At 41.1% G+C, this 20,948-nt stretch overlaps 1 protein-coding gene across 1 annotated transcript; it reads left to right on the top strand.

The window, feature by feature from the left end:
- The first annotated feature begins 5,611 nt into the window (after positions 1-5,611).
- LOC131885228 (protein quiver-like) lies at positions 5,612-20,114 on the top strand. The gene is made up of 3 exons (XM_059233225.1): positions 5,612-5,882; positions 9,532-9,669; positions 19,612-20,114. The coding sequence occupies exons 1-3, from the start codon at positions 5,612-5,614 to the stop codon at positions 19,851-19,853; spliced, it is 651 nt and encodes a 216-aa protein (XP_059089208.1). The 3' UTR covers positions 19,854-20,114.
- Positions 20,115-20,948: the final 834 nt, after the last annotated feature.

Below are 20,948 nucleotides of genomic sequence, written 5' to 3'. Positions count from 1 at the left end.
CAATACTCAATATTTTTTTCCAAATTATGACTCACTTATAGCACAAAGGCATGATATTTCTTAATTTTAAATAATCCACACCTTCCTCCAACTCTAGAAGTTGCTTGAAAAACTGTTATCTTTTTCTTTAAATCTGAAGGGAAACAAAGGGCAAGCTAAACCGAATTTGTAAAGCTGTTTTAGTAGAAAATGGTCTCCTGTGCAAGGTTATTGTTGAAAGATATAATTTGGTCACAAATGACATTTTAGGATGTACATCAAAAAGATAAAAAAAATCATGATCTTTGTGAGTACAAAAAAGATCCGAATCCTATTGATGAGTTTCTTGTCGACCGCCTTTAGAATGTCTTTGAATTAAGCAAATACAGTGTGTTTCAAAGAAACGGAACGCCTATTAGATCCCTTCATGTCTCATGATTCAAACTTCCACCAACTCAAAAGTATGCGCATGTGACTGTCTGACCCACTTGGCTTGATGTATCAAAACCAGTACAATTTTGTTAGACCAATTTGCAATCAGCCAGGAGAAGAAATGGAGACCCTGTCAGCAATTGTTTCGGCCTCATCAAACGGACTGAGCATTTGCCAGATAGCTCGAGAGATTCGAAGCATGAAAGTCAAGCTTATCAAGGTTCATCGTGCGGTTAAACGGTTTGAGGAGACCAATAGTCTCGAAAATAGGCCTAAGACCGGACGACCAAGATCAATTAGGTCGCCCAGGCTCATCAAAGCCACCAGAGCAAAAATGTCTAGAATCCCAGAGGGTCGATGCAAAATTGGCACAAGAAACTGGAATCAACGCCACCTCCATGTGAAGAATCGTTCGCGATGCCATCAAGATGATTCCTTACCCTCTCCAGAAGAGACAAATTCTCAGTGCCGCATCCACGAACTAAAGGCTTGAACGATCCAAAAAATGCTCAGTACCTCACCTTTGTCACGCGTCTCCACTGTCATTTGGACAGATGAGAATATTTTCGTCCTAGAAGTTTTCTGCAACAGCCAAAGTGATCGCATTTAATATAAAAATATCAAAGATGTAGCTGTTAATGCGCGGACGGTCTTTCGACGCCAAAAACCAGCCTGGTTCATGGTTTGGGGGCAGGAATGTGCGACATCCTGTGGGAAGAAGCTCGTCATTTTCATCCAAGGCATAAAGGTAAACCAGGACAATCTTGGTATTTTGAAAATCCAATGCAAAAAAACATGGATAGACCAGCAGACGTGAGAGTCGTCTTTTATTTTCCAACAGAATGGATCACCTTCAAGCAGCCAAAAAGGTTCAATCCTGGTGCAAGGACGACTTGGACGGATATTGGGACGAAAGATATGTGGCTTCCTTTCTCCCAGATGTGAATCCCAGGGACTTTGTTGTGTATATAGTCCATTCTGGAGAGAGAGGTTGGCACCAAACCCACCCAAACATCAACAGCCTCAAGAATGCTTGACTTCAGGTTGGACAACCTCGATCCGGAAGTCCGTCGTGACTCGAGTGCCTCACTAAGCAACTAAAGGTTGTTATCAAAGTTGAAGGAGGTTATTGTGAATAAAATCCTACGACTTACAATGTGTCACTTTCTACATTTTTCTCTCCTTGGACACTTTTTGTCAGGCCAACCTTGCCCCAGTTATCTGTTCCGCTTCATTTGAAACACCTTGCATTAAAACAAACTTGTTAGCACGTAGGCTTTACTTGCCTAATAGCAGGTACACTATGTAGAAAACATTCAGATTTTTATTTGTGCTCTCTAATGATACCCTAATTTCAAACAGGAATGATGCACGAGTTGAAACTTGAAGGCTTTCATCATTTTTCAGGCGAATCAACCCTATTTCAAGTTGGAACGAAATATGTTGTTGTTTTGAAATGTGCAGTTGTACGTTTGATTCGAATTTTTTCAAGATGCAACCTTAAACAAGTTGAAATTGGTCCATGTCTAAATGGGATGCTCTAATTCGTTCCAATTGCCGCTAATTCCACCATCTGGCAAGGGCTAAATGATTTATTTCAGTTGGATAAGCGTGGAACAAGATCAAATTGCAGCCGTTTGACTGCTCCCCTTTATTTGCATGTTCCACTCCAAAATGGAAAATATGTTTCATTTCAAAAGGGAGAAGTGCCCTTGGTTCTTTGAGATGCCTGGAAAGGCTCCCATTCTAGCCTCGATAAGAAGAAGATGTACGAAAGAATGTGGAATCAGATTAAGAATGGCTTACAGTGTGGCCAAATCAGCTTAGGCATCATTTCAGAGGGAAAGAAACAACTCGCATTCATTTGAAGTCATCCAGAACAACTCATGGTCCTTGACCAAATCCCACGATTACCAAAGCAAAGCATAAGCAGTAACAGAATCCAGAATCGTGTTGGCTGGGAACGGTTCTGTTCCATTTCGATCTGTTGTTGATAATGGGAATAGGGTGCCAACCACTGCGCAAAGCTATCATTTGCAATGAACCACTCGAAAATGGACAGGGTGCTCGGATCGAGAATTGGCACCACGTTTCTTCTTCATATGAGAGTGGTGCCAGGTCGCTACCACGAAATATTATGATTTTCACCTCAATCAAACGACTGGATCAAAACTTATTCCATCTCAAAGCTCACTGAATACCTTTACACAGAATGAATGAGTTATCCCTCCTATTGTAATTGATTACCAGAAGAGGGGCAAATAATTCATTTTGTGCCCTTTTGCAACTTTTATCCCAATCGGTCTATTGAGCTGAAATTTGAATCAAGTAATTGCAGCGACCTCAGACTAGTCTCCTTGAAAGAAAATGCAATTCGTTCACCAACGTCCCGATGTTTAGTCTAAACCTCACATCCCTCTCCAAAATTCTAGTGGTTCATGATTGAACCAACGTTACCCAGTAATGATACAATGATACATTCGGATGGAACCAGCTGTTTAGCGGGGTGTATGTACCAACTTGAAAATTGGAGCGATCTGTTGATAACAGAGAACCGGACAAGTTTCTATTTGTTGTGTTTCAGGGGAAAAGGACAGGTTGCGTGATAACAAACTAGACGTTACGCATTGTCGAGTATATGTTTTCACCCTCTTTGATGTCCTTTACTTCAAAATATGTTTTAATCATTTTGGACTTCTTCTTTCTTTGAAAATATCTCCATGAAATTTCACAGGGAAAATGTTACTTTTCGGATTTATCCAACGTTTTTCAAGTATTAAACGCATCATTATTGTCCAATTCCGACCCTCTACCAACTTTGACGCTGAAGCGAATCTACCGTCTCCGCAGATGAAAACTTTTCAGCGAGAAAGACGAGACCTTTGAGTCAATTGACATCCAATAGATTGTTTACAGTCGCTCTCCAAAGCTGCAACTATTCTCACATCCAATTCATATCAAAAGTACCTTTCCCATTCTGAAAGAGAACAAGAAAGGACCCACTCCGTCTACCTTGACATGTAGGGAGACTGCGAAGCGAAAATGGATTGCTGGGCTCTGCAGCCCTCTGAATATTTGTGGACCGATCTTGTTTCCCACAGAGGAGGTCATCAAGTGCAACTGAACAAACGAAAAGCACATTGCGTGTACTTCTCTTTTTTTTCTATCACACAAGGATCAATTCATTATGTATGAGGCGAACATACGAGTAACGAAATCATTTTTCATAGGTTCGCCAACTTGAGAGCAGCTATGAAATTTTAAATAGAATTCAAAACTTCATCCTCGTCCTTTCGACTGGGTTTGAGGCAAGCGTCCTCGCTTTCATGAGGATGTCTGTTTTCATAAGGACGCATCATTAGAAACAAAAGTGAATGGAACTGCCGTGAGCTTAAGAACTACTAGCCCTCTATCAAAACATTCAGGAGCAGATGGCACTTTAAATGTTTAACTCCCATCTCCCCATCAATTGAAGAGAAAAGATATCTCAAGCTAAACGAGTCAAGTTATCCTATTTCCCAATTCATCATCAACAAAAGGTGGGAAAGTACCATATCGGTAACTCATCTAACTCATCCAATTGCCTCTGAAAAGACTAGGTGAAACTCCTAGTCATTGATGAACTTGAGAATGGCTGGCGTTTGATCCAGACTGTTCGTTCGTCGTCTATGACTGTTCGTTCGGTCAAGTCATACGTGACTGGAGCCAACTTGCTCAGGAGAATGGATCGTCGCCCCCTGGTGGACACTTGATATTGACGCTGGCCATCTCATGCGAGAATATGTCTTCACGTCCAATATTTCTCTCTCTAGCTCTCTTTCTTGTTCCTTGGGGCTCTATCGTTATGGTCATCCTAACGCAAGGCTTTTAAACATTGTCCTTGTACTCTATTGTGCACACACCAAGATAGATTAGTGCATGATGATTGATAATATCCAAGACTTGACAACACAATGTGTCTCTCGTGAAGTCTTGGATCTTGAGGCCAAGTCAGGGGACCTTACTCTGACAAGGTGCTTAATGCATTTGAAGGGATAATCTCTATCCACCCTTCCACTGCACTGACAACTTGGAGATAGAGGAGAGCGAAGACGGGCCATTGCCAAATCTTGGCTCAGAAAAGCACTCTGAATCATCTCGTCCCTTGTGGGGGATAATATGAGCGACTTTCAAGTTAACAACGTGGTGGTGTTCCTTGTTCCAAAACCTTCGGAACTTTGATTGAAAGACTTAGTTAGCCTCACTTGGCACAAAGAGATTATTGGCCACTTGAAATGAGCAAGTGCTCTCCAACGCGGCTCAAAATATGGCAACAAAAAAATGACTAAAAATTCCCAATAGGGAACATGTCTATTCTGCAATGCGCAAAAAGATGAAAGTAGGTACATATAGAGCAAGTATTACCTCATGCTTTTTAAAGGGACTTCATAAGTTCTGGAAGCGGCCTTGCCAAAAATCCTCGTTCCTCTCCAGAACACGTCGCTTTATCGCTCTCATCAAAGGGACTTCTTAGCCAAAGATCTTAGTACGTGCGAGGCAAAAAAAGAGTGAGCGTTTTCATCACAGAAGGCCCTGGTTCCAAGTCAGGAAAAAGTCCGGTCTTCCTGGTGACCAAATGTGAGTCTGGGCGTTCGACATAAAACAGTCTAGCGCATTATGCGCCTTTGTTGACTTCGAGTTCGAAACCTTAAAATGCTCAACAAACGAGTTCTTTCCGAGGTTCAAAGTCCAAAATTGAATGAGAGAAGAACTGGAATTTGCCACAGCGTACCGCCAGACCTGAGGCCATTTGGGCGATCTGCAAGAGGATTTAGAGGTCACTCGTTCCGTATGAGTGTGAGAGTGGCGTTCCTAGTCCTTATTTTGGACTAAGTTTGCTTCCATTCTAAGGACGAAGAGGAACACGAAAGAGTCAAGAACTAGAGAGGAAACAAGGCGGGCTTCGAACCTCACCACAGAGTGGCCTCTTCAAAGGCAACGGAGCCGACGGATAGGAAGGGAGGGAGGAGGGAGGGGGAGGAAGCGAAAAGAAGAGGATCAAACCGGTGTTCCATTTTCGTCCCTTCTTCACTCGTTGAAGATTGCTCGAAGCCTTAGCTGATCCCTTTTGGGCTGAACGACAATGTGCTGACTTTGTTTGTTTGCCTTCCAATCACTACCCACTTGCGGCCCTTCGGAAACCAACTTACAGTGTGCCACTATGGAACGCGAAGCACCTCTGTCAGAACCTGAACTTCAACCAGATGAGCAGGGTGACCGTGTCACGTTCTGTCCTCTAATAGCGGACAAGAAGTCCCACCGTTGGACGAAGGAAGGCTCGTACTCGTCAATCGGCAGTGATACGGACGTCAAATTCCCAGAAGAGACCGTTGTGGTGGGCCGGTCCCTGTCTTCCACATTTATACTCCAGTGTCTACTTATATTCGCCTTGTTTGCTTTTGGATACGTCCAAGCAGTCGCGGAGTGCATGTGTAAGTATCGTTCTTCGTTTTCGAGCCTCTTTGCTCTTTGACTCAAGGCCCCCTGATTTCGATTATGGGTCTTTGATACAGACAGTATATACACTGTAGATGATCAATGCTCGGCATGCAAACGGGGGGGGGGGAAGACGAAGGAAAAATGGAATCACCTGGAAGTGAGCTCGATGCTCAGAAAAAGGTCTTCATCATTCACTTTGCCATCAGCTGATTATCCTTTCAAAACTTGGCGCAAGATTAAAAGACTACACGTCAAGTGGGGCTTCTTCCATCCGCGGCCTTTTTTCGTCTGTCTTGGCCCAGGAGAAAGAAAGACGAAGAGAGAGACTAAAAGACCTGCGCTCTTGTACGTAAGGACACGTGTTCATTCTCCATGACATGACTTTCTCGCTCGGATTGGATGTTTATTTAGGTTAGGGCAGCGCAATATTTGGAATTCTGGTGTTGATACCAAAGATCAAAGAGACTCTCAAGCTGGCAAGCCAAGCTCAAACATGTTTTAAGATGAATGTGTACTATGCTGGAGAATATGTAAATACCATAAATTGGGGAGTGCTCTTCCTGAGAAGATGAAGCTTTTGATTGAACGAGTTTGCTTTGCTTGTCTAGCAAATTTAATTATAAAGTCAGACGAAGAACGCATCAGAGAAGAGATCTAAAGTTGAGCAAACCTCATTCAGAGGTTTTTGTTTTATCCCATGTAACAGACTCACTCACAGGCCACCCAAAAACACTTTGAAGAAAATATGAAGATTGATCTTACCCAAAAACCTTTAGCATGAGTTTGATAATTCAGTAGGTAAACTTTATTCGATCTATCTTGGTATTCAAAGTTAGATTTTCGCCGTCACCTTCAACGAGGGCTCCAAATTAGGGCAGAGTTTTCTCTGAAGTTTCAAACAATCACGCAATCAAAATTGGAAACAAACAAAGTCCCAACATTGGTTGGTCTTAATGAGAGAGAATAAATTATGAGGAATACAAAACTGATGATTTTCTTCGTTTTTAATCACAGAATAGTAGACTCAGGCGAGTTCTTAAGATGTTGGGGATAAAAGAGTTAAATGTCAGCAAGAAGATTCGCATATTTCTTGTCGAGATTGCCGGATCTGAGATTCTAAACATACATGAACAGACAGAGGGCAAGATTTATTGCTGACGGCCAGTGTTTACCTCTTTAAAGGCTCTTTACTCTTTAATCTTTGCCGGCAGCGTCTTTACTTTTAATTTCTGAATTACTTTCTGTCGCTGAGATTTAGATGCTCTCAACAAGCAATCCTAGAGGACTTCATTTCAATTTGATCTCCAAGTTCTGAATTCGAATTTCTTGGGCTCCTTCATTGTACAATTCGCTTCCCTCAAACATGTAAGTGTTGATTCTGTAGCAGGATTGAAGTCAAACTTGGACAAGATTTTTCCAACCAAAATGCTTGATCAACCCAACATTCAAGGGCAAGCCAAATCCGCTAACATCCTTTCGTTGGTAGATCAGATTGTATACAAATTCAAAGCATCTTAAATTGCTGAGGATTCCGTTCCCAGATATGGTAAGGAAGTCTCCAATTAGAAAGGAATGATTGATCAGTTATATGTGGTCCAGAATTGACTTTGATGCATTTGGATAGGGTTTAACCCTTTTTTTTGTTCGTAAATTTCTTCTACAAGTAGCCAATGCCGTCTTCAAACGTGTTGAGTGCAAAAAAAATTGATTCCATTTTTGCTTTTATTTTGGGAATTTCATCTATCTTCAACAAGCCACACTTCAACAAGTTGAATTTACGAGCTCGTTCAAATTCAGGATAATCATTGCACCCAAAATGCGAGCCTTTTATTCCCGTTTTTCGGTCTGCCAGTCTTCCCAGGTTAGAAAATAGTAACCATGACATCTGGACATATGCATGCTATATTTATACCTGAAGCGACTGAGCAACAAGTTCGTTCATTAGAAATGGAACATGGCCATCGTATGGGAAAACATTTTCCTGAAAGGACGTCAATAATTCTATCAGCCCTAAATTGGCCTGCATACAAACCTCGAAGTGAGGCACGTGTACCACCTGATTCACCTTCTTTTTGCTGTGGGGAATGCTAATTCATCTTTGAAAACGCGCATGTATAGTATGTACGTATATACAGTATTTGGATGGTGAAGATGGAGAACACGATCTTGCTCTCCGAGGCAAAAATAATCCCGCTCCCGGGAAACCATTGTGAAGATGGAAACTAGTACACAAACCACCTGCCAATTTCAAGACACCCTTCTCCATTTTCACCGTGGGAATTGGACCGTTTTTTCGACCGGCACAGGAAGTGGGAGTCTGAAATCGGAACCCACCAAAAAGGGCTCCTCTAATCAATTCCATTCTTCTCCAACCACTGTAGCTTTTGAGTGGTGTCCAAACAGACCAAAGAACGAAAAGAAGGAGGAAGGAGGAAGTAGGAACTAGGGTACAGGGAAGAGGGGAGAAAAAAAAACCTCTTTGAGAGATAAAGAGAGGTTCCAACAAGGTTCGACGTCAATTTATTCTCCAATTTGAAAGTGCTTGGCAGTTGGGTCGGCTTTCTTTCCCGCCGCGAAAAGGAAGGACCCAAACTTTGGGCGGGTGGATCTAATAAATGAGAAGAAATGATTGAGCCCCTCATCCCCCCTTTTGTTGAGCTGTTCCCGGCGTTTTCTTACGAGGATTTGGACTTGTTTAGTTGTCTTCCGGCATTGCAGCAAAGTTTTCTACCCTCAGGGGAACCAACAAAGCCACATTGGAGGATTGCTGAAGGAGGACAACAACTACAAAGTAGCAACACAATACTTGCTCTGTTTTTAAAAAAGAAGTTCATAATGGTTGAATCACAGGCGACTGAGAGCACTTTTTTCGTTCCCATAACGAAAGTGCTTGCCAGGGACTGAATCATTTGTAAATCGTGATCCATGGAACACATGCATTACGAGGATGCTTTCAATGGCTCTTATGGCGTGACTCAAGATGAATGGATGAAATCCACGAACCAGATCTATAGTGCTTATGTCAGTAGCATGAGATTTATACTTTTGTGTCTTGGTTCCCGAAATGTTGCGGAATAACACCGAAATTGGTTTGGGAGATCTTAATTTTAGATAAGCTAGCTACTGAATAGTAAGACAAGGATACGCCGTAAGGGGAAAATGTGCTGAGGTTATCTTTCAGCTTCAGACACTCTTCCCTTAGTTTGGGGGGATCCTTGAGCGAAGTTCAGTTAATAACTGACCTTTCTCCATTGGAAAGTGAACTCAAGTCCCGGGATGAGTGTTTGACCAACAAGATACTTTTGATATTGCGATCGACTTTTTGTTATTTTGTGTTTTTAAGCATTAAGGTTAGGTCTTGGATTCAAGATGAAAGCGCCGTCGTTTTACCTATTACTTTTGTCATCGGAGGGAGCCTTTTTTAATCATTTTGATGGTTTGATTCAGTGCTATTCAGCGCTCTTAATGAAACACCAAGTATTCGTGGGAATCCAGTGACTTTCAGAGAAAGCCTGGCAAACGATACCGATCAGTTTCTAGCCAAAAAATCTGCTCATTAACGCCAGTGTTGCCGCCTTCATTATCATGGTCATGTTCTTTGTTTACTTGTTAGGCAAGTCATCGTAAACCATTTTCTTTCAGCTGGGAATAATCTGAAATGCTTTGAATGCAACAGCCACACAGATCCTCATTGTGGAGACCCATTTAATTGGACTACATTGCCACCTCGAAAGCCCTGCGATGGGTGTTGCGTCAAAATGGTCCAAGGCATTGGAACACGTAAGTGCTAGGTAGCCAGGTTCTTGAATTCTTCATTGGCCATGCTTTATCAGTCCTTTGGTAAACCGAACCAATTTGGGGCATTGTCGATGATTCTCCCTGTATCTAATGAGCTTTATAGTGTAAACATTCGCTCCTGTCATGACGACTCTCATGCAAGGCCTTCCATCCATTCTTAAACCTGTCTTCTTTTCTAATAACATTAGCATTGCAAGTTACTTACTCCTCTTTGCACTGAACTTTGAACCAGATAACATACCATCTAGCCCAAGCATAGACTGCACCACCTTGTATGAATTCGTTCAGTTTTCGACTTGGTAATCTGCTTTGTACACAAGTGCAATCCGTAATAACGAGATTAGACGTCGTTAGTCCCCTTGGAGGATTTTGGGGACACATTTGCATATTCATTTGTGACCCATGTTTTGGGCTTGAAGATCCAGTTGGGAAAGGCCGGGGCGCCCTCGAGCTATGGCTTCCTTATGGGATATAGACATTTAAATGGGTTTCAAGTTGTCATGAAGATTGGATCTGGGCCACGATGAAGGCGACCAGGTTTTACCTTGGGAAAACTAACCCAATCGGTTATCTCGTCGCCAAGGTTTGAATCGAACGCTGAAACTTCAAAGCCTAGAATTCACTTTGAAGCTTATTTCGATGGCGGCACCGCGATATTTGAAAAGGTTTTCATTCCATTTTCAAGACACAACCATATTTCATTCCAACAAGCACAAATCGATGGCCACTTCCGTAATTCATGTTTCATTTTCTACCATTCATCAAAAGTGGCTGATAGGCGATTGAAGGTGAAGTTGGCTTTGATTTAAGAATTGAAAGGGGACCCTGAATTGGAGAAATCTCAAAATCTCGTGGCTTAGAGCGGAATCAACATGGAACTGAGCTCTGTCCCTCAAGCCAATGGTCGGGTTTAAAGCAAACAAAATGAGGCCGAACAATCTTGCAGAGAGACTACATCTTCTCGAGCTAGCAGTGGCTTTTTTTTGCTGATTTCCGTCGATTTATCTTCTGACAAGAGCAGATAATGAGGCATTTGATTGTTAAAGGAGGCCCTTAAGACCTCCTTCCAGATAGACTAGTAGTGTTTATGGGTGCGGCTGCTACTGCTCTCCTCATTGCTGCGCCTGCTGCGCCTGCTGCGCCTGCGGTTATTGCTGCTGAAGTCAAGTTGGCCGAGACCTTCGTTTTCCTTTTGCAGCCGATAAAAAGATCCGCAGAGGTTGCACGGATGACATTGATATAAACCTCTTTATGGTGGACCATGTTTGTATGACTGAAGGGGGCGGGAAGGGCAAGATGTGTTTTTGTGAAGAGAACGAGTGCAATGCCGCAACCTCCCCGCACCACTTTCACCTCCTCACCACCACCGGAACCACCACAGCAACAAATGCCATCCTCCACGTGCTCCTCAATCTGAAAAAAGTCTTGATAAGCGTGGGCATCTTGGGCCTACTCCGATAGGGAACTTTCCATCGACCTTGAGACAAACACTCCATGGCCAAGCTGGTGATGATGATGATAATAATAATAATAATGATAATAATACTAGTGCAGTGCGTGGCCAGCCTCATCTGATAGTGACATCAAGAACACAACACCCTCCTTGTGTGCATGCATAGTAATATCCTACTCATGTTTCGAAGCCCAACACCCATTCATTTCTAACTATTGATGTCTGCCACTACGTATATTCGTCAAACAGCAATGGGGTCTGGCCATTTCCTCTGAACTCAAACTCCCTGATTCCCAAAAGGAGTTCTCAATGAAACCTCCTTGATTCCGATATCCAACTCCTTCAATGTGACAATTGAGATTTCTTTGGTGTACTGTAATTGGACGTGTGAATAAGTATGATTTCCATGGAAAGCGATTCATTGGGAGGGGGACGATCTCAAAGCACAATTGTCATTATGGCAGATGGATGATGCTTTGTTAATGTACATTTCTGTCTCAGACTTCGGCTCATTGATTATTTGGGCCAAAAAAGGGCTACAATATGTTTGGATGTGATTACCTATGACGATGACATCCAAATGTGCATTCATAGTATAACAGAAATAAAGAACAGAAATAGTCTCTACGTGAAATATAGCTTTTCATACCATAGAGAGCGGGATACTCGGATTTTTGAAACTCAAGCATTGTTCTTAGCTAGTCCAGGGTTAGCAGGGCCCAAAAACATCTACAGCTCATCACGAAGAGCGAGTTGGCTTGCCGTACAAGTCTTGCCAAGTATAAGCATTAAATAGTTATTGTTTGGCCCATTACCATATGAGTAAGAGCTAACTCCTGCCTCGTGAAGGAGATGCCGAAGGGTCCATAATTGTTCCAAGTCCACGTTGGGTTCTGGTTCTCCATCTCGAACACGAGTACCATCCATTACCTTACAACATAGTAAACAATCCTTTGCTTGGATGTGAAAATATCAAAGTGAAGAGGGTGGGAATTGTATATTATCATTAGCCTACAGACATTCCAAACACAACAAATCAATCCCTCAGCTTTAACGGTTCAATGGGATTGTCTGACTTGCATTCTTGAAATGATCCTTGGTCACCCCGAGTGTTTTCCTTAGATTTGATAAAAGTTCAACATTGGCCTTGAAGGTTGAAAATTAGCCGGGTTGGTCCAAGATATCACAAGTGGACCTGGCACATTTAGGCCACATGAAAATAGAGAACATGAGATAGGAGGGAACCGGTCCAGCCTTGGCTCGACTCATCACAGGATACTATGTATGAGTGAGTGAATGAGTGAATGAGTGTATGGGTTCCAAGGGTATGTGTACACTGTATGTAGACAGTACCTCCCAGGCTTTATACACTCAACAACATATCTTTGGGCAGTTTGCCATTGTTCCCCCCAGCTGGTTGAGGCTCGAGCCAAACAACCAAACGACGAGGAGCACGAAGGAGGTAAATGCCTGTGGACTTATTTTCGTCTGGATAGAGCCAGGTTCACATTGGATTTATTGACAAAAGTTATGGGTTGGGAGGGCTTTAGTTCTCGCCCAGTTTGTCAACTGCATTAACGATAGCAACAGAGAAGCAGAATGAGACACAAACAAGGTCTAGCAGCAACAGCAACAGCAACAACACCAACCATGCTAGTGTGAGTAGAACTGTAACTCCCACCACGATAGTTGGAACAAAAGCAACCCTTCTCTTCCAGTGTTTGTGTCTAACGAGGGACACGACCTTTCATTTTGGAACTAGGAGGAAAACAAGAGGAAGAAAAGGTGATAATAAACCTCCCAAACCAGTCAGTTTTCCATCCAAAGACCTATCAAGCTCGTTTTTTTTTCGTGGGTAGTGTTGTCGGACCTCCCGCAGCTAATCCCCTTATTTTCGGTGGATGAAAATAGCGCCTTATTATTAACCCACAATCAAAGGGGGGAATGTGAGCAAAACCGACCTGACACTCGATCTAATCCTCGAATAGAAATAAGCCTTGATTGAAGGCTCGACTTGTCACCTGAAACTCACTTTGAGGATGAATAGAATTGAATGTGGACCGAAAATTCAGTGATAAACAATCAAGTAAAGTGGGAAAACCTGTTAAGTGAGGAACTCACTCTTGGATAACTGAAACAAGAGCTTTCCATATTAATGGGCTCTTTTTGGATGATTTTTCTGCGGACTTTCCACGGATTCTCTCCGTCTGCTTTTCATTCATTGTTAACTTCATACTTTTATGAAAGTTGGGTTGTGAAGCCAATTAACGCACTTCCAGAAAATGCTTGGAAATGGAACATTGAAGTTGACAATATTCAGACGAAAATGTTTTTATTACGAAATGGGTCCACTTATGTAAACCAACAGGGTGTCACGAAATTGATATCCCATTAGAAATTTGACGTTGCATTTGGTGAAACATGAAATAATGGATAAAACCTATTTGAACGTTTTGATTGAGTTTCGAAACCATGTTTTAGTATCAAATGAAAAACTGGTTTTGAGGTTTTTTACCTCAAAGTCAACCAAATTTGTAAGCTCAGCACGCGTGAAAGATAATGAAAGAGCATTATTTGGAAATACAAAGCCTAAATATCGATGTGGTTTTGGGTGGAATAACCTAACCATATATTGCCATGACCATTGACGTTATAGCACGGTCAACTAATCGCAAATCAAGATGACTGAGACATTGAAGCACAGGAGTGAACTAAGTTGGATTTCAATTGCTTCATCTGTCATCTTTCGAATAAGAATAAGGGTCAAGCGGGTCTGAAGATGCATCTAGTTTCTAGAATACTTGCAATCAGTCTCATGAGACATGAGGGAACCAGATCTTGTGAGTTTTGGGGTCCACTTTTTTGATTGGTGCCGTATCCAAACGTTTTTGATCAGGGTGTGTTCACAGACCACATAAGGACTAGGCCTCTCATATCGTTGGGTAAAATGCGAACACTTGCCTTCATCAGCTGATACATACATTTTGGTGTCTAGTGACGCATGCTTTTTCATTGACCAGCGTGCCCAGATTCTGAGGAAGTTTGTCACTGACTGCGTTCGTTGAAGACCCGGTGATTGTAGGTGGTTCCTACTAATCCCTCCCCTTTTTTGGCGTGCAGAGTTGTTGACACAAAATCAATTTTTCTCTGCACTGAGGTCGGGCCGATGCGAGATCTAGTCATTATATGATCTGTAGGTGCTTTTCCAATCTCAAACCCATTTTGTTTTCTCTATGCTCTTGACCATTGTAGCAGATTGGTCTCACTGTTGCTTGGAATACCATGTTGCAACTCCTTGGGCCATGACAGTACATGATTGTGTCATTCCACCAAGCAACACACTGAAAATGTGGCTACAAGTTTCAACTTGTGCTTCTCCATGATTCTAGCTAGACATTAATTTTATTTTGGAGCAAGAAGTTTGAGTTCAAAATAAGAACTTTGAAACTGGACTAGCTTAATTTCATTCAAAAGGGGGAATTTGATTTTATGTATCAATTGTCTTACGTTTTTTTTTCAAATGAAATGTCAAATTTCTGAAGGAGACGTCAATTTTTGACCACTTGTACGTTATGCAGACAAATCATTCGCCAGAAATATAATGAACATAACCTGAAATAAGCACTGTATGCTTTAAATACGGTAAAAGGCTCTAAAGCGCAAGCCAAATGGGAATTTGCTGTTCAGTTTTCTTGCAGCATCATGGTATTTTTTATCTTTGAAAGGCCTTCAAAACAGGCTAAATACTTTCTAAAACTTTCTTTTTTGGACGAAAATTTGAGCCGAGAGAGAAAAAGGCTTTCATTTCCTCACACCTCACCCTAATCTTTTAGCCCCACAAGGGGTCTGAAATTACTTTAAGGTTGAGGAGGGTAGAAAGGAGAAATTTATTTCAGCACTGAAGGATCGAGCCTTCACGTTGTGCAAACGAGGGCTCAAACGATGTCGTTGAGCCCTGTTATAGGTTCAAATAGGATCGTATCTCTTGCCAATAGTTTGGAACTAACTCTCAATATGGAACCAAAATTAGTTTGGAACCGTTTTCCCATACAGATCATTGGAAAATGGGAAGCGATCTTGGTTGGAACTCGTTTTATAAGCGCTGATAGGTCAATGTCCATGTTGAAGAAAACGTGTGCTTTTGTTGTTCTTACTGAAATATTTCGAAGCTTTAACTTTTGTGGGTTGAGTCACATTAATTGCGTTTTTAGATGGATAAACAGCGTCTTAGGATCAATTGTACGCCTAGCGTTCGCTTTGACCGTATTATCCCGTCCGTTCCATCGTGGAAATTCTCTGGATATATGAAGTGTTTCCCGAAACTCGATCGAATATGTTTGTCTCTAATGATAATGGTCATGTCCAAGCCCGTGTCCATCCAAACGTGAGGACAATAAAGCAGCCATTGGAACGGGAAATCGAGCTCGTTCTATTCCCAACAAGAGAGTTCCACATGATGTTGGGGGAAATAGTCCATTTCATAGGCAACATGTTCTTAGTACAGAGATGGCTCCCGACATGGATCAATTTCATTTTCTGGGCGTCAAGACTTTTTGTCGTTCGAGATGAAAATTGAGACAACGAGGCTCAAACTCGAGGGGACCAGGAATCGCTTAGGTCCAAAGGGTCTCCAATTTTTTCCCTACTTTCTCAGACCACCTGCCATGTGCTTTGGAACCTTTGAAGGGAGGACAAGAGCCAAAAAAGTTATCATTTTCGTCTTTCTACCACAAGTCTTCCCATCCACCCAATATGATGGGCGAAGGAGATGGAAAAGTAGGGGGCAACCATCGGCAGAAGACCACGAGGCCCACCATTGGTGGGAAAGAGAAAATTGTAAACGTCGAAAATGTCGAAGGCATGAACAAAAGCTCAAAGAAGTGTGTCCAAAGAAAGTTTTATTGGATTTTCGGAGAAAGATGAAGTGAGGGTAGGGTGACAACGGCAGGGATGGTACGAGTAAGTCCGGAAACCCTGACTTTGTGTTTTCCCCATAGGCACTCTCCATGTCGATTGTCAACTGACGAGTATTTGTTTGGCATGATGAGACACCTCGAGACCTTTTTTCATCAAGCTCGAAATGAGCATGAAATGCATTCCAGGGAAATGGTGCCGTCATGGCTCTGACGGAAATGTCAATCAACTTACCACAGAACAACCAATATTGGTATGGACGGGCCGGAGAATCTACAATCTAAGTGATTGCTTGGTGTTGGGGATCTTGTATTGTTCGTCTCGGGATGGAAGATGATCATTTGGGTTCTCTCTGGAGGTGTTGTAAAATTGCAATGAAAGAACGTTACAAATTAGAGACCACGATCTAGTTTTCTTCTCCGATAAGGTTCTGGGTCAAAAACGTGGGAAAGTGAATTGCATCGTGGGTACCTTTAACTTTCCAAATGCTGGATTGTGTGCTTTTGGGCCAAAGTCAGTGTGTTTTATAACCTAGGTGTTATAACTCGTAAGGTTGACCAATCATATACACAGTGTTCTCTAATGACGCTAGTTTTTAAGACATGGAAATAAGATGGCATCACAAATCTATTATGAATGTGACAACTATACCTACTTTCATTACTATTGCACGTTCAAGATGAATGAACTAACCAACCTTCTTACGGCAATATCTTACAAGGGGGATAAATCATCCAGATTATGCTCTTTACTGTAATGAGTGTTAAAAGAAATTAAATCTTTCAAATTAGCTGACAATTAGCCTAAAGGTTTTTTGTACCTTAGAACTATCCATGGGAGGATTAGGTATTTAATTAGTTGAACTCAGAATTTCCCAATTTCAAACCCACACTCTGAGCTCAATGATGTCTTCCTTGACCGGAGCTTCAAAACTTGCTTTGAGTTTGATAAATCACTTGCTGATTTTTATTCCACATTTGTCCTGTCAGACATTTTATTATCACTTGTAAAACGCCCATCATCGCTCCTTTTCAACACGAAATTCAATTTGTAAATCAACCAACCTGACTCCATTGTCCATACTTTATAAAGATGTCTGTCTTTCACCGAGATAGTGATGCATATATTGATTTGTATGAAAAGTCAAAGCCAAATACGACATTGAGATACACTCAAGCTAGTAGTTGGGCAAAGTGTCTTTTTGTGAAACTAGAAGCTCCAAGTCTTGGTATTCATCTCAATCCACCAAACTTGAAGCCATTTCTCACTCATTCCCCACGGAACAAACAAAGGTATAAATCTTGATTCCAATCGACTGTAGAGGAGGTAAGCAATTTCTTACTGACTATCCGGGGATTGTCAGCCATAGCATGGACCATGGACCACTGGAATATGGACGGTGATGCTAAAACTGATAATTAACATTTCGTTATCGAGACAGTGAATTGTGTTCTTCTTCAGATGAGACTGACCTTAGGTCGCTAGAACTTTGCATGTCAATTTTCAGCTCAATCGAATGACTGACTCATAAGTCGTGCTCCCTGAAAGCTTGCAACATAACTCTACACAAAATTGATGGATCTAGACTACATCTCTTCTTGGCTGATTAAAAGTAGAGGGCTTTCGGTGTCTTTGAGAAGCCATAACTTTTTATCTAGCACTTCGATCTATGTAATTATAGCGACCTGTCCTGTTCATCTGAAGAAAAATGCAATTCGTTCACTCACTTCCAGAATTTCAATTGTATGTAGATCCTAACATCCCCGTCCATTTTGCAGTGGTCCATGCATGGACCAACAACTTGGGACGGAGAACAAACAAGTTTGGTGCTCTGATATTCAGAACAAACCACACCGTGTGTGTGCATGATGATCTGCTAACCTTTTCAATGAATGCACCCTCGAATACAAAGACCTCTTGGGCGTGTGCCGTACTTTAGATCTAGGATTACATACCATGTGTGTTCTTGACTTTTTTCAGTTATTTCGGGTGTGCTGAATCATGCTATACTATAAACAGTAGTTCCCCAACTCGCGTAAACAAATCCCAGAAGAGACTCGGAAACTCAACCTTTACTAATCACTGCTTCTGTTCTGGCCTTTCTTTTCTGAATGCTAATCTTTTAAGTATGTCATAACTTTAGGAAAAGAAGATGTCATTAAAAGCTCCGTGAGGTATTATTAAAAGACATGTCGACGGTAAAAATCCGAACAGAGATGGTAAAAACCCTATTCTGAACCCAGTTCAATCGGAATGATTTGCTCGAGATGCTGGTTCTTCTACCCTACCTTGAGTTTGCAGAAATCCCCTTGGTTAACAAGAATTTCATCATTGTTGGAGCAATTGTGCGTCTCGAACTTTTCAACTCTCAACTTTTTCTTTACGAACCAAACTTATCCCAACCCTTTAAGTAAGATGAATTGGGCTTTAAGGAGGACCAAAACTCGTGTATTCTCAATCCTAGTCAATCTTTATTCAGTTCATCTATTTTCATCCCCGAAACCTCAAAGTCATCTCTGGAACATTAAGTTCCAAATACATAGAGTTCTACAAGTAAAGAGTTACTACTGACATTTGTTTCCATTTTGCGAACCCTACTTAAAAGCTAAATAGTAATTCTTTTTCCAGGTTTGCTTCATTTTAAGTTGAGAGCTCGAATTTTAATTACTTTTCAGAGAGTTAGAATTCGAATAAACTTCAGATGATTTTGATATTGCGAATTAAAAAAAAACAATTCTGCATTTATTTGCCACCATTTGAAGTTTTCAAATCATACCTTACCTTTCATGCTGCAATGACTCCTTTAAGTAGCAGTTGTTTGCTGATGCCAGCACAAATTTTAGGAGGTCACTTGGTCACTTTCAATTAAGTAGAGGTACTAAAAAATCAAGATACAACGAGCAATATTTGAAAAAAAAAATATTTTGTAAGGTTTCAAAAAGCCTTTTGTAAATATAGAAAATTCTGAAACAGCTTTTTTCGACTATAAAGCATTTTTTCTAGCATGTTAATGGGTAATACTGGGACAGCTCATTAACTTGCAATGCCACATGAACCATTCCTTTCATGAATAAATGCATTGGAACTCTAATTTGATCCTCTGAGTTCAAAGAACCATTAAGCCTCAAAAGTACATGCTCCTTTAATTTGCCCTTCCTGTCCTTTTCAATCAGTTTCAACGAGAAGATATCAGTGAACTCTCATACAATTGATCCTAGTCTTATCTACATTATTAATCGTGTTACCTTGCTAAACCTAGAACCTTGTAGAATATTGTCCCTAGAAATTAAAACTACTAAATGGGTGAGTATGAGTCGTATGAGTCGCAATCGCTAGTACGTATATTGAATAGTCCACAACTTCAATGAACCTCGGGAGAGTAACAATTCTCTCTCAATATAGTCCTCTACTTTTGTTCCCTGTTTCTCGGGTCGTTTTAACGTGTCCACGTCTTTGCTCCTCCTACTATCATTATTACACTTACACTCGTTTGTTCTTCATATTCCTCATTGTATGTTTGTAGTGTTAGATTTTTCTGGATCATTTTCTCATTTCAGCCTCTATGAGCGTCCTTCGCACTTGCACGTCAGAACTGAGCATCAATTATTTTATGGTGGATCATGTTTGCATGTCGCAAAGCAACCGCAGAGGCCAGCTCTGCTTTTGTGAGGACGACCTTTGTAACCAGGCCCAGAAGCACCAGGCCACGCCCCATTCCAGTGCACTCACTCTGATGTCCTACCTCGCTTGTATGACCACCCTGAGTCGACAGCATTTCAACTCCGGATACACTCCCTAAACCCAATCATTCACACGCTGAACACATTTACATGTTAGCGAAAGAAAACCGATCGCATCAAGGCCAAAGCAAGGCATTTGCTGTAGAATCAAAAAGACACACGAATCCTTCCACATATCTAGAACATACCAATCCGTGTTACCCATCATGCCTTCATCAAGAACCACCTACCTATATGGAGAATGTTTGTATAGCTTGTCATGACCTATCGTTCGTAATTGTTTGACATTATGATACAATAGATTAGTCCTTCCAATGTGACATGTCTGATATTATTTGACCTCTTTATTTCCCCTTGGTCATTTTAATTTCAAACACTAAACTTTCATTCCAGTTTACATACATGGTAAAACTTGTTGTCCTAGGAGGACTTTGACTTTAAAGTCAGTAATTGGATCGTTAAAAGCACTAATGGGGGTCTTGATATTACAAGAATGAGAATTTTCCATGGATCTGCAGTAGGGAATCAAAATTTAAGGACTAGTTGAATCCCATAAATGAAGAATCCCTTCAATCAAATATTTCAACCATGAACGATTGCCGCAACTATTTCGTTTTCTCTTATAAAAAGCAATTTGATTAGGTTGCAAGGTGCTATTTGTAATGTAGTTTAAATATACGTACAAGATAAATTAAGTTATGTCAGGTAAGTACTGTCCAGTGATATTGATCATTGGTTCATCCAAGGACACCGTTGAAAGAGGGCTTTACCTTTTTTTGCTATCATCAAAACTGTCCCCAAAAGGTTAGGCGAGAACTATTAGTGCAGTCAGACTTGTGTCAATTACTTTATCAATGTAATTAATTACAATTACAAATATATTGGTTTGAAATGTAATTCTTTACAATTTCATTATTTTCAAATTTGTCCAATTCCGACTAGTTCCCGTTTTGAAATTTTCTTCTTATTTCTACTTGCAATTTACCCTCAGGGTTTTCTATGATTGTTGAGTGATTTTGATTGGATTTACTTTCATTGTCTGAATGGCGCAATTGATGTTTCAACCATCCTCAGATTTTTTTTGAAAACAGACATTTCATGACCTCTTATTTGTATTGTTTCATGACATGCGTTTATATTTAAAATGTAAAGAA

This window comes from Tigriopus californicus, chromosome 1, assembly GCF_007210705.1.
Source record: "Tigriopus californicus strain San Diego chromosome 1, Tcal_SD_v2.1, whole genome shotgun sequence".
Lineage (NCBI taxonomy): Eukaryota > Metazoa > Arthropoda > Copepoda > Harpacticoida > Harpacticidae > Tigriopus > Tigriopus californicus.
Note: the sequence above shows the minus strand (reverse complement) of the source record. Positions and strands in the feature narration are given on the sequence as shown.

Coding starts and splice junctions, on each gene's coding strand:
- LOC131885228 (XM_059233225.1), top strand. CDS start 5,612: ATGGAACGCGAAGCACCTCTGTCAGAACCTGAACTTCAACCAGATGAG. Junction 5,883..9,531: donor AGCAGTCGCGGAGTGCATGT/GTAAGTATCGTT, acceptor ATTTTCTTTCAG/CTGGGAATAATCTGAAATGC. Junction 9,670..19,611: donor GGTCCAAGGCATTGGAACAC/GTAAGTGCTAGG, acceptor TTCTCATTTCAG/CCTCTATGAGCGTCCTTCGC.